This window comes from Chelonus insularis, unplaced genomic scaffold (genome assembly GCF_013357705.1).
Source record: "Chelonus insularis isolate UGA/USDA-ARS -01 unplaced genomic scaffold, ASM1335770v1 contig_150_pilon, whole genome shotgun sequence".
Lineage (NCBI taxonomy): Eukaryota > Metazoa > Arthropoda > Insecta > Hymenoptera > Braconidae > Chelonus > Chelonus insularis.
In genome coordinates this window covers 160,424-175,905 of record NW_023276392.1, presented here as the reverse complement: position 1 = coordinate 175,905, position 15,482 = coordinate 160,424, and the positions used below count along the sequence as shown (strand labels likewise).

Sequence of the window (15,482 nt, the reverse complement as noted above, 5' to 3'; positions counted from 1 at the left end):
ACAGAAAGTCTATAAACTATTAATATTTGATTATCAACCATTTTTGACATGTGTAAATTTAAAATCACCTTCCAGAGTATTTTAGATCAAATATATCATCGTTATATTAACTATTAAATTTTAGTTAAACGTAATTTCTTTACAAGTTAGAATGTTATTAAAAAAACATCTCACCAAAGTTTCTGAAAATTGAATAAAAAATATCCATGTTTGAGTTTATAAAAATAATTTGCCATTATTGATTTTAGATAGGGAAAATTATTTTTTGTTACATGCAGTAAAATTCCATAAAAATAGCGAAAAACAAAAGACGATAGATGAATTTATACAGATTGAAATATCAATTTTTAACCCTAGCTATTCATGCTAAGCCCTCGGATATCTTTTATCGATTTTCGGAAATCAATGGACTTGAAATTTCACTCGAATAAAAAAAAAAAAGAACCAGTTGCGGAATTTTTCTGCAAATCTTGTGGAGATTTTTATTACCTAATTTATATATGATTTATCAAAGTCGATTTGATAGTAGAAGAAAGATGAAATTAATCGAAAGAACAAAAAAAATAAATTCTGATGATGTTCAATTTTCCAGAGTCTTTAGTCAAATTTATTAGATAGAACCCATTTGAAAATTTTCCATTACATTTTTCACGACTTTATAAAGATATTTTGCCAAGCACCACATCTACCGTTTATAAGCTCTGAACTCACAAAATCGCGAATTCGATTTCATCGGATTTGTTGGCTTGCTTCTCGTTTCCCAGGTGTTTCAAGGGAGCATTTTGCCGACGTGGCAAGTCTCTACGGTAAGATCGTAAGAAGTTACCCCGTACTTTCAACCTATTCTCGTATGTTTCAGCCGATGAATTCTCTCAAGACGTGTTCCGACCCCTCTTGAAACGCGTGGGACCAAGGAAAGAAAGCTTACACAAGAGTGTCTGTACGTTTCCGGCAGCTCTGATCGTCCGGAACTTTGCCAAGAGAAACGAGTTTCCTACGGTTGTCGGCAGATCCTTTGGGACATTTCCCGTAACGTTTTTTTGAAACTATCGTCTGCTATAGTCGTAGGAAAGTTTATTTTTATCCCTTCGAGACCAACTTTTTATTACACTCACGTGGTTCTCCATATTGCCGAGCTTTCTTTTATTCTCCTTATTATCAAATTTTGGGATTGAGGGCATTATTTATCACTATGATCTTTGAACTCCCTCGAAAACAATCCTATTTATCTAATCTTATCATTTGAAACCTAATACACACATTATTTTTACAATAAAAATTTTATTTAATAATTATAAATAAATAATGTTCAATAGAGAATGTTTATTTAAAGTAATAAATGGTTTAATGATTTTTTAATTGGTTTAAAAGTACTAGAGGATTAAATAGTGACATCGAGGTTAAATTGTCATGATAATTTTGCAATAATAAATAAATAATATTGCAATATTTGATAATTATTATAAATAGAAAAATCAATAAGATAATTTAATAATTATGAGGATATGTTAATGAAGCTATCAATAATTTTTTAAAGATAAATCCAGGCTTCTATTTATAATACAATGATATTGAAATCGTTTTACAATAATAAACATCAATTGTTAAGCTTGCAACAATGGAGATCAAAGCCGGAAGCTAGAAATCGAGCCTCATAGTATGTCAATCTGCTCATCTCAACTGAGCTTCTAATTATATTAATTAGGATTCCTTTCACAATACTTTAAACTCAGGTTCATTGAAAAAAATTATCTAATTAGTATTTTACTTAAAAAAAAAAAAAAAATTCAAGATATTTTTAAATAAATAAAATAAAATTGGGAAAAATCATCTGGATAACTTAATAATACACTTCATTGATCAAATAAATATTTTTGTATCAATTTAACAATAGTTCACGTAATTTGATATTATTTGATTCCAACAAAATAAATTTACTGAACTAAAATCGATTTTCTCTATGTTTATACGCTTGATTAGCAAACTTACTTAGCAAATGTCTGATATTGGTCGCACGTTGGATATCTCCAATAACCCATAAGTCACTTTTCCCTACATGTACCTGAATCGAGAGATAACAAATCATAAACTAATATCCAATACTTTTGGATGTATACATTCTCGTTGCTAATGATATTTTTACGGGTGAGGGATAAATAAAGTATCATCATAAAAGGTCGTGAACTCTGCTCTGCAACGTTGGTAATGCGCTGTGAGGTGAGTGTTAAGGTTGGAAGAAGAAAGGGAGGGTAAAAGAGAGATGTGGGATGAGAAGAAAAGTGAATTGCCTGCCTTGTTACATAGAACTGATGCTGGTGGTACTGTTAATACTGCTATCGAGGGAGAGAAAACGACAAAAATAGTGTTGAAGAGAATGAGAAAGATGTTTCAGTCTGCTTAGCTTCATCAATGTCGTTCAGTTTTTGCAACCATGTCATTTTTTTTGTTTCACATTCACTATTTTATTGTCCAATACTTCCAATAGATCTCTATAAAGTCAAATTCCTAGCATGTTTTTGTTAGAGTGAATAAAGTTATCACAATATTTAGGATTATTTTTCTCTGCTCATTTTCTTTGCTATTTTTATTCTATCAGAAAATGTTTATCATCTCAGGATCTTGATGATCAATTTTGATAACTACTAATTTAAATAATTGTTTAATAACGGTAGTTTTGCATCTAAAAATTTCTATAAATGAATTTATTAATCATTAATTATATATACAAGTAGTTTCTAGCTACTAACAATCTACAATTATGGTATCAGAACTAACTTGGTTGAAATAATTAAGCTACACAAGTTGATGCTTGTTTTCCACTCATTATATTTCTCATGATATCAATGTTTCAACTTATGATAACTGTGTGAAATAAAATAATTTATCATATTATTCATACATGCTCATCAACATTCACTGAAATATGGAATCATCCAATTGGAAATAATCCAACATCAAACTAGAATACTTATTGTTGAACCGTTTCTTACAACCAGTGCAAACAATTTGAAAATTTAATTTCAACAGACCATTTTGATCATATTTACAAAAATAACAACCAATGCAATAATAAATAAAAAAAATGAACAGAATAACTTTTGGTTAAATCGACTGATAAAAAATTACGTATAAATTTTTAATTAAATCAACACAAGCCAGTATTATTTATGAATATTCTGAAATAATAGATTCTATTAACCATTGTAGTTACCAGAACATTGTACATGTTATAAATAATAAAATGAAATCTCAAAGAAAGATTTAATAAAATAAATTATTATATTATATATTTATATTAATTCGTGTGACTATGATTAATTCAATTAAATGATTTGGTATTGAATAGCCGCATTATTTCATCAAATTGAAATTCGCCAACGAAACTGAATGCACTTGAATTACAATTCAACGAAGCGAGAAGCCAGTGTGTGCACGTCGACACATCGAGAGAGCATTGAATTTTCCGGAAAATCAAAATATCTATTGTATGAACATCACCGAGCTTGGTCAGCATAATGCTGCCTTCATCTCGTTCTACACATTTCAAGTACATTGCAACTACTGTGCATTATATCAAGATAACATAACCCACCCTGTCCTAGCTGTCAATCATATTTAGATATACGTGATCAATGCAAAAGGTTACGTGTATTCACTCAACTGCAGGTCAGAATGGATTTTTATCTATCGTTATCTGGTTGTCAAATTTTTACAAGTTCTTTCAATCGAAGAATTAAAATGCTCTTTTTTCCAATAAACTCTTCCATCCATTAAATATTATTAATAATTATCAATACCTATTTCTCAACCAAGTTGGACAGCTTGATTGGAAGAATGATTTGTTGGATCCTAGTCTAATATTGGATCAAGTTCTTAATCTTGGTCCAACGTTAGACCAGGAATGGACCAATCTTTTTCCAACTTTAGCCGCAAGCAAGACTGATTCATTGATGATCCAACATTGAACCATGGTTGACTTGGACTGGTACAGTATTGGGTCAGGAATGGATCCATTAAATCTTCCTGCTAGGGAATTACAGTCATTGTCATCAAATTTTATTTATCAAAGACATATTGGGTTAATTGTCAACAATTATTACCAATCTTTGATGAATTTAATTCATTTTATTGTAATTATTGTTAAAAACAATGGTGTATTAATTTCCTAGATAATAATTAGATTATTACACTTGGATAAAATTTTTTTCATTCACAAAATTTTGATTAAGGGATTACTTAGCGTTAATTTTCCGGTTTTACTTCACTCTCATTCATTACGAATGCTGTAATTATACGGTAGATATGCTAAATGAGTACAGAATCTTCAAAAAGTAATCTTTCTCTTATTCATTTCTTTCTCATCATTTTTTATCTAGCCTTTCTTCTCTTATAACTGGTCGATTTAAAAGTGCATAACTTTTCTGAGCGCTTTAGAAAAGTTAGCCGGTCATAAAAGAAAAAACTAAAGTGAACGTAAAAAAAAAAAAAACTTAGTGCTGCAGCCTCAGAGTTCCGCCACGGATGCAAGGCAGTTATTGCGGACGGATGACGAAAATAAGCAGCAAGTAAAACCGCCGTTAAACTAGCTCGTAATATTCCATCATAATTTCGTTTATTATTTTTTAAAAAAAACTTTTTATAACCATTTCTAAACATTATTCAATTAATAGCTCAGTAAAGACTAATCTATTCTTACTAACGATCGGTCTATTGTTCTATATGTCGTCTTCATGAACCCCCTTGTTACTTAGCTTCCTAATTTATTCCTTTTTTCATTAATTAAACAAGAAAAATACGTCTGGAATTTTTCTGAAGGCTACTCATTTCGATATTGAATTAATTATGAACCAAAAAAATTTCTTATAAAAAATTTAATTAAAATTCTATTTTAATTCAATCGAAATTTAATAAGTTGAAAAAAATAGAATAATTATAATTACATGCATTTATTCATCATTCGAGTTTTTAGATATGTTTTTTATTCATTCATTTCGGGGAATGTATGACTTTATTTTGATATTTGTAAACAAAAAAAAAATATAACATTTTATTTTGTAGTTGATTATCAATTCGAGTTTGAAGGGATGAAGTCAAGCATCAATTGATTTGAAAAGAAAAATTTATTTGAAAAAAAGTGCCAATTATGGTTATAATTGATAAGAGTATTTTTTCAGTAATGAATTTTTTCTTGTGTATCTCTCATTTTCAATGTACTCTTGACTTTTCAACGCAATCAATATGTGTTCGGATGGAATTGTAATTAAATATTCAATACCTGAAATATAAATGAATGACTAAAGATAGTGAAGAGCATTTGGAGCACTTTAGAAGTAAAAATATCTAATTTGTTAAATATTGATTTATCCTGGTAATGGAAATCGTTGGTATTTACATGAAAAAATGGTTAGTAAATGAAATAAAATAAAAATAAAAGAAATACTTTGATCATTCGTTCAAAAAGTTCAAATTTCAATAAATGGAAATTCAATACAATTTAAAAATAAATTAAAAACAAATTCCACAAAATATTTCACGTATGACACTTAAATAAAATATTTCTACACTAACGATAGTTAATTACTAACATTTAAATCTTGTGATACACTGTAATCACCAATTTTTATATACACTTTACCTACCCTTTTATTTTGTTTAGTACGCTAATGAAATTCCACCATCTACTTAAATACGAGAGTAAAATACAAAGAATGAAAAAAAAAGAATAAAAATATTCAACCAAGTTGGAAATATTTACGTCTACAACCCACCTTTAAATGTAATTTGCATTCTGGTACTTCAACGAAAGATTTACAATCTGCTGCTCGAAAAAAAATAGACTCAACTTCAATGCAGTTATTTACAACTAAATAAATATACTATTTAACTAACACACTAACTATAAATAAACATTCCTTTTATTGCAATAAGAATCAGAATACCAATAAAAACAGAACAGCAATATACCAAGGTATTTTACCCTCATTAACTACATTGTCAATTTTTGTTTTAAATGCAGGAAATTTTCCAAGCATATTTTTTATGGCTTTTTATAAAATTAGAATATGTATTAAAATGTAAATGAATGAATGAATTAACGAATGACTAATAATTTCCAGAACATCGCAATCCAGAGCCACCACGAATCAATGAACGTGTAAGCCCAGCTCCTGTTCGTGCCGGAGAAACAATAGTCCTGTCCTGCATTTCTCAAGGCAATCCACCCCCAATGTATCTCTGGTATCGTGAGTCAATAGGCGGCACTGACGCTATCGTTAATTCAGAGAGGATTCACGCTCGAGGAGGTGTCCTAATTATCCAATCAGCAAGAGTTGAAGATGCTGGTAGATACGTGTGCCATGTGAACAATACTGCTGGTTCTGAACGTGTTGAACTTGAAGTCTCAATTATAAATAGTCTATCAATACACCTTGCTCCACAACAAGTGAGTTTTCTAATCAATTGACAAAACAATTAGTGAAATTGTTCACTCATGCATCATTCAACAGTTTTTATCAATAAATATTTCTAATTATTATATGCCTCGAGGGAAGAGATATTTTTTTAAATAGTGGCAATTATAGTTAAAATGATTACTGATTCATTAGAGGCAAAGATTAAAGTTTCTAGAAACTGTGAAATTTTTTTGTTTCATTTTGTTGATATTTTACTTGATTTATAAGAAAAAAAGTTGGTTAAATAAATTTACCTGAAACTTTTTATGACTTCCTATAATATATTTTTAAGTCTTTTGCAAAACAATCATATTGTATATTGTTATAAAGTAGAAGAATAAAGTTAGTTATGTCATTAAGTCATTAACTTAATGGAAAAGTAAGTATCATGATGTTTAATATATTTTTTTATGGTATTTAATGCATAAATTATTTTTTTCTTCTAATGGATATTTTAATAATGACGTAATTAATTATTTAAAATAATAGTATGATGAGATAATTGATAAAAAAATGTCACTAAAAATAAAAGTCTCTAATGAGATGATAATTAAATGAGGCTTAGAGTTTTTCTGAATCAATATAATAATCTAAACTTTTCTAAATGACATGGAATGTCGATCGAAAATAATGAGAAACTGTCAGAATCATCGTCATCCTTAATGAAACTTTATCAATTTCTGACAACATCATAAACTGATCTACTTTGTAAAATAGACTTCTATCATCGATTTATGTCTGATATTTGATTTTCAATCATTAAAGAAAGAAATTAGCATCATGGAATTAAAATATGAAACTTCTATTTATTAAAAAATTATAACTTTATATTTTTTTCATTTCATAATTCATTTTTTTATCTTAATTACAACTAAAATTTTCAATCAATTAATGATGCTTTCAATTTAACAAAATCCCCTAAGTGTTCTTTATTTAATTAAAACATTCAGTTTTTCAATTTTTTTAATCTCTGAAATTTTAAGTGGTATTATTTGGTTTTATTCAAACACTTTATAATCAATTCAGCCATATTATCTTTACAATAATTGATAAAAAAAAATTTGTACTGCAACAAAAAAAAATAAAAAAAACAATAAGAAATAGCTCTTAGCTGTATTTTAATTGGTTGGCTTTTTTTTTAGGAATAACAAGTTTGTTTTATTGGATTGCATTTTAAAACTCTGATATTTATTTTCAAGCAGTTGACACATACACTATCATCAGTAAATGATTTTAATCAAACTAATTTCTACACTGAATATACATCAGCTAGCTAAAATCTGAACATGGTTTTCAGGTAACTATTGATTTAGGGAAAGATGCCAAGTTTCAATGTGCTGTGACAGGACAACCCACCCCAATAATTTCCTGGGCAAAAGATGGACTTCCTGTGAGAGAAGGTGCTGGCAGGATAAAAGTTGTTGGCAATGGAGGATCAACGTTACACATATCCTCCATCACCAGGGATGATAAAGGAATGTATCAGTGCTTTGCTAAAAATGATCATGAGATGGTCCAAGCTACTGCAGAACTTCGGTTAGGAGGTAAAGTTTAACAGCATTTAAATTTCCCTCATCAAACTAAAGCAATAAAGCAATCATGAAAAGTTTGAATGAATATGAATAATGAATGGAATAAATATTTTTCACTATTATCAGACATTACATCAGATATTTTTACAGTAAATTACACATCGACTTTACGATATATACTTATAGAATTTATAGCACATTGGACTTTTTTTCAACAAACATAAAGTGTCTGATGGAATGTTTGCTGTTTCAACTTTTACTAAAAAATTCACAGAGTTCAACTATATTATAGCCTTAGGGAAACAGTCTGGTTAAACTTTTATATTAAATTTATTAAAAGTAGGTCGAATTTTTACATGGAAAACAAGTATTAAACTGTACACTATCAATAAATAATAAGTTATTTACAAAATAGAATTCCTGACAATACTCTAGAAGAACGCACTATTCAAAATTAAAAATACATCAATCGTTCCATGAATGATGAACCGTTTTATTAAATAAAAAAAAAAAGACCAAGAGTATGACAATATTTGAAGCTTTGAAGATTCATATTTCACAAAGCTCTACTTCTTTTTTCTCAACAATTTCAGATAAAAATTTACATTGGGTACAGTTGAGTAATAATACATCATCAAGTAAACTTCATCAACACTGATTTTTTGTTTACCACAAATAAATTGATCCAAGTTAATACAGGATCAACAGTGAGAAAATTTAGAAAGTAGTAAAATAATAAAAGTTTCAAGTAAGGTGGAAGTATTAATGATAATGGGTATAATAATATTAATCGAGCAAAGCAGTCAACGGAACGGTTCTTTTGTTAGAATCGTCATGATGCCTGGAATTGAGTGAATTACTCGTGAGAATCGTGACTAGAGTATACACGGGTGGTTAGAAAATGTCGAATGCTACATCTGGTCTTAATTGCGAATAACACTTCTAGTACGTGAGTAGGATGAAGTAAGGATTTGAGACACGTGAATGAGCAAGGAGTAAATTCATTGGCTACAACCAACAGTTTAACGTTTAAGCGAGATAAAATAATAATGACACGAGATCTTGGCTTGAAAGGAGTAATGGAGAAGTGGCACGTCTGGGATGTGTATAAGCCCGACTGGAACAATTAGGATGAGCTTCCGGATCGGTTGTTGGATGGTCTTGCTAGAAGATTCTCGTGAAATCGCTGTTGAGTTGATTGGATGGGCAACGACCCAATCGAGCGATCGATGGTCGCCGCCAACGCAGAGAACCAAATGCTCTCTAGCACAAGAACTCTATTTGACTGAATGCAGAGGATCCCAGGGATGCCTCTATTTCTTATTCCTCACTCCCTTTATTCTCTCTTCTTGGCATACCCTTGATGCGTTGGGCGACTTGGTCGTTTGCACAGTCGATCTAGTCTGCTTTCGATTTTCTTAGTGCGAGATGCACACCAGTCTACTCCATCTCCGGTGGTTTTCCTTCTCATCTCGTTTCCTCTGTACTACTCTGCATGGTCGCTTTGTTAAACTCACTAGTCAACCAATCTCCTAGTCACGTCAGAGTAAACATTATGATGTAATTGAAACTTACTTGACTTCAATCACACTCGACAATCTAAATATTGTCATGACTAAACCTGATTCAACTGAGATGTTGTAATAATTTGAGTAGTTTTCATCTTTAAACATTTATTTAATCATCTTGATCCATCACAACTTGGTAGTGGTAGATATTTTTAAAAAAATTCTCTAAATGTTGTGCATCGATCAATTTTTCATTAAGAAAAATAATCTTGTGATATTTATTATTTGTTGAAGCTTTTAAATTATTTTTGAAGACACTATCAAAATAGCTTCTTGATTATAGAAATCTGGGTCCAAACCTCACAACATTGGAGTAGAGTATTTCATAAAAGAATCAGAACTTTTCATTTACTTCTATCAGTGGACAGGACCAAGAAATTCTTCATCATTCTGAGTTAGGGAATCAGAAAAATCTCAAATAGTTTTCGGAATACCTTGGTCTGAATGAAATAAGTCAAATGCTTTTATCTAGATTCCTTCAACAATTTATCATTTTGTTTAAATTCATGTTTTCTAAAAATACTAATGCATTATTTTCCGTCTAAAAATATCTAATATTCTCCAAGAAACCACAAAAAGTCTAACGAATTGTTTTTCCACAATAAAATGTACAAGCTCATGTCTGCATGAAGGTAATTAATTGGACACTTAATCAATGATTTATGTTGGACTATTTCTAGGTAGAGTTAGAGGTTCATTTGGCCAGGAAATAAGTGACCGATAACGAATGATTTATGAAAAATATTGATAAAAAGTCTTGCCATAATTAATATTTATAAATAAGACAAAAACTGTTGATACAAAATGAATATTTGGAGGTTGGCATATTGGAAACTCGTAAAATCCATTAGACAGAAAGGATAAATACATGCTCATTTATCTTAGTCATCGTGGGCGCTTGTAACGGTCGAACTTTCTACCAGATCGCAAAAACTCTCGAGAGACACAAACGAATGGCGTCGACGTGACTCTCTTCGTTCGTTTCATTCCATTTCTCTAAATTTGGCAGCTGTGGAAATCAATTCCCACGACAATCATTCCCTTTTTCTCTTCACACTTTTACTTTTTATCGTTCTTCTTCTTTTTACTTTTCAATTCCAATAGTTCTTTTTTTTTTGTTAAAATCTTGATTTTTGTTTCAATCTTATTGTCAGCGATATTCTCATTAGTTAATTACTGTCTCGTTAGTTTATTAAATAATTGCTTTAATGAATTAATTGAAAAGTTTTTTATATTTTATAATACAATTTAGTAAATCAAAAGTTAAAAAGTGCATTATTCCTACGAATTTGAATAAAATTTATTTTTAAAGTCATTTAATAAATGATTCATTCAATACCATTGAGTATAAATAAATTCTGCGTATTTATTAATGTAATTACAACCAGTAATAATTACCCTGTATTTAATTTACTTTGAATATGACCTATAAATTAAATTAATTTTGTCATGTTATGTGATTAAATAATAATAATAATTATAACAGAATATTATTTAAATACAATATGATAGATAGAAATTTATTGAAAAATTACTTCTCTAATTACACAGCAGTTAAACAAATAAAAAATTTAAAAAATAAATAAAATTTAATTAAACATGACTAATTAATATTTATATTTTCATACTAATGTTAAAGATTTTTTTATAATCTAAGAGTGATTTATTTTCTTTTTCCAGCACTCTATAAATAATAAAATGGTTTTTGTTTTAATTAAAGTACTTCTATAGAGATGAAAGAACTAGAGTAACTCTATACAAATCGTAGTAATAATTGGTCTTTAAGTAGATGGCTCAGTAATACATAAGAATAAAGCATCATCGTTGCAGCATGCACTTTGATGTATACTGAGTAGGATAAACGGGCTATATACCTATACAGCATTTCTGTATTCTCTAATTACATCCTTTTGTCACTCTGCATTCTCCTTTCTCATTTTCCACTTCCACCAATGAAATTACTACGCTTTAAATTATTGCCATCTCTGTAATTTCAAGTTAATTCATGTGGTGACACTTCAATTGCACTGTTAAACCACAAATCAATAGTTTTGCCTAAATGTAAAGCTGTTCATTGCAATTTTACTTTCACTAATGCTCTTACTAATATTATCAACCTTTTGGTTTCTTGATTAAGGCATTAATTATGATCTAAAAGCAAAGCTATTGAGATGATTGCTTATAATATAGCCATGTTTATAATAATGTTCTAATTTATATTAGGACTTAATCTGAAATTGATGAATAATTTTCAAGTTTATTAAATAATAAAAAATATTGGTTTAAACATTCTTGATTTTTCCTTCAATAATTTAACATTTTGCAGAAGTGAAATATACTGCTCATGCTTACTTCAATTTTGGAGTAATTGTTATTGGTTGAAAAGCTTTCAATCACTCTCATGTTTCGTCAAAAAATTTTATTCAGTAAATTTCAAGAACTTTATATAATGAAAAATATTAAATAATTGAAATAAAATAAAAGTGAATAAAAAATTTATAGATAAGTGTACTCAAAAAATACTCAGTGTAATGAAATAGCTAACTACAGAACAAAAATAAAACAGAAACAAAAACACTTAAAAGTTTTTAATATGAATTTTAAAGTGATATAAAGTCGAAGCTTCAAATCTTATCTCATAGAGTAAAATACAAATTTTCTAACGTTACAGAAGAACAAGACGTGTCGTAGATCCTAAATAGTCTACCCGCATCTGCTCTTATACTACTTACAGTTAGTAATGCAGATTACTATGCTCTTGAACCAATTTGACGCTTGAGTTATTGCTTAGTTCTACTACTAACGATAGCACCGGAACAGTAAAGAAAGTAGACAAGAGACTTTACAATGTAATGACAAAGACAAAAAATTTTTAATGCTGATAAAACTAAAATAAATTAACGTCAATTTAAAGTCATGAATATATTAACTTTTTTTCAAACTAATAACTTTTGTATTTACTTTCGTATCATGAACAACCTTTGTCTAAAAACCTATTTTCATTTTTTATTTGCCCATTAAGGTATTTCGATTGAGATTAATTTTTTTTTTTACATCATCAGAATTAAAGATTATTAAAAACATGAAGAAAGTCCTTTTTCACTAAGTATCATGGTGGACCCAGTTTTCATCAGCTGTTTATTTTGAAATCTAGTGTGTATATTTGATGAAAACATCAATTTCATTTTAAAAGACCCTATGTCTTTTTTTTAATACGATCTTAATAATGTATTATTATTATTATATGTTTGTTAACAATACAAATCTTCAATGTTAACAAGACAATAAAAAAATTATATTAAATTAGTGAGTAAAGAAAATGATGCTTGAGGTTGGTTTATTGTGACCTTTCAATTTTTTGTGAAGAATACGTCTCAAAAAATAGCAATAAAAAGTAAGATGTATGATAAAACTTGAAGAAACTGTAGAGTTAAAAAGTTAAAGTGAAAGATACTCGTAAAGAGAATGCTGAAGATTTATGAAAATGTGAGTAAACGACAAGGTGAAATATATCTCATTTATTTTTGTAAAATCCAGGAAGATAACTTGCGGTTTTATTCCGGAAGTGAGTGGTTATAAAGCATACATATATCTTTTTCTTTTTTTTTCTATCGCTTCTTGAAGGTCTACAACAAATTTAAACACATTGAAAATTGTAGCTCACTTAAACATATTACATTAACATCCATTAAAAGGGGTAACATCATTAATTATCTCCAACTTGAGTTTCTCGTACTCTCATTATCGTTCGTGTATCCACAGTGACGGATTACACGTAAACTCTTTGTCTTAACAGTTCTATAAATCATTCCCCGAGCGTTAAGAAATAAACTTCTCGTTAGTTATTTCTCTGACAAGCCACAAAAATAATAATAATAAAACAACTTTTGCTTAAGGCTATAAAAATATCTTCAAATAAGTTTATTATTTAATTATATTTTCTTATTTTATCATTTAATCAGACGCTGCGCCACAACTTGTATATAAATTCATCGAGCAAACAATACAACCAGGACCTTCTGTCTCTCTGAAGTGCATTGCAACTGGTAACCCGACACCTCATTTCACGTGGACTCTAGATGGATTTCCTTTGCCTCAAAATGACAGGTACGTGCTTAGAGGACTGACAGGCATATCAAATGCTAAAGCACAAACTTCCAAGAATATTAGAGCTTGAAGAGAAAACTTTTTCGATGACCTAAAAATTTTATCTCTAATATTTTTCACCTAACTCTGAGGTAAAAAATGTATTCCAATCAATTCATTGCAGTTTAGTGGCAAGTAAAGTTCACTGATGTTAAATTATTTTTGTGATAAACTTCTGTGATATTGATAAAGACATTGAATGTATTGGAATACTTTTCCATCAGTTAAATTGGAAATAATTAATTGGGATGAGTGTAATTATCTTGGTTAGTTATGATCAAAAAAAATTTTAATATAATTAGTATTTAGAATAGATTGAATCCAGATAATCTTCATGAATTATATCATTAGATCCAATTAAATCTAAATTTCTATCCAATCAGATCTAATTAGATTGAACTAATCCTGATAAAGTATGTTATCAAGATAGATTGAATTAAGACAATTAAATTTAATAAAAAAATTAAATCTGATAACACCTAGTTCAACTTCAATAGACTATCATTACTTTATCTTTGAATGATTTTTTTATTTTCAATCTTAAGATACTTGATAGAATATTTTTAGTTATTGATGATCTTATTTCAGGTTCATGATTGGACAATATGTGACAGTTCATGGAGATGTGATATCACATGTAAATATAAGTACTGTTAGAGTAGAAGATGGTGGAGAGTACCGATGTACTGCCGGCAATCGTGTCGCCAAAGTTCATCATGCTGCAAGACTTAACATCTATGGTTTGCCACACGTCCGACCAATGGGAAACTATGCTGCGGTCGCGGGTGAGACCACGGTCATCAAATGTCCCGTAGCTGGATTTCCAATTGCTAGTATCACGTGGGAAAAAGGTACAGTCAGATTGTAATTTATTACCAATCACAAATCAATTTAATCGCTAGGGTAACAATTGAATTTTTATTTTTTTTATATATCCGCTTTTATTCGCTGACTCGAGAACTCATTCACTTTTTTTTCATTTATTTTGATATTGACAAATGTCCAATTCCTATGCCTGATGTTTTATTTTATTATTTATAGTAAATACAACAAAATTAAACTTTTGTGATGCAGCAAACATTGAGATAAAAAAAAAAGAAAGCAAATAATACAAAAGTAAATTTAAATTTTTTTTTGGCTTTCATGAAGCATTTATTCAAAAACGAATTTTGTAACAAATGAAAATCATTCTGCCTTTGAAGTTTTTTTTTTTACAATATTTGACTTAAACTATTTTTTATCGTGTTCAAATAATTGTTTATGAATGAATTTATACATTGAATTCAAACTATTGCAAAGAAAAAAAAAAATAAAGTCTTCAAAATCAGTGTCAAATTGATGGTCCTTTTACTATCATTGGTACAATTTGTTATTCTACTATAATTTAAGGATAATTTAATTTATAATGTACATCAGTAATACTAATAATACCATCTAATAGCAATAAATGCTGTGAGACTTTAAATCGATCCGATTAAATTGTCCGAGAGTTATTTTCAAAAACATTGAATTCAATTTAAAATACTTTACTTGATCCTCCTATAATAAGGGGATTTATAATTAACTGTCTAATAACATTAGTCTGAAGCGACCATCATTTATTAATACCTGAAAGTAATTATGAATAAACAGTTTTTATTCATAAACTTAATCTATCTTTAAAAAAAAAAAATTAATGAATAAAAATTAAATTAGCAAACACATGTAGGACTAATTAGTAAGTGTATCATCACACTGTTTTAAAATTTGAATGACGAAACTAGCCTGGCAAGTAAAAAGAGCAT

At 28.9% G+C, this 15,482-nt stretch overlaps 1 protein-coding gene across 6 annotated transcripts in view; it reads left to right on the top strand.

The window, feature by feature from the left end:
- LOC118063819 (Down syndrome cell adhesion molecule-like protein Dscam2) overlaps positions 1-15,482 on the top strand; it is a 138,429-nt gene that overhangs the window by 106,889 nt on the left and 16,058 nt on the right. For all 6 annotated transcript variants that reach the window (XM_035077979.1, XM_035077980.1, XM_035077981.1 and 3 more), the window contains 4 exons: positions 6,117-6,442; positions 7,750-7,996; positions 13,515-13,659; positions 14,287-14,549. In XM_035077979.1, the coding sequence (XP_034933870.1) occupies positions 6,117-6,442; positions 7,750-7,996; positions 13,515-13,659; positions 14,287-14,549 (981 nt within the window). The remainder of the gene's footprint in view (positions 1-6,116; positions 6,443-7,749; positions 7,997-13,514; positions 13,660-14,286; positions 14,550-15,482) is intronic.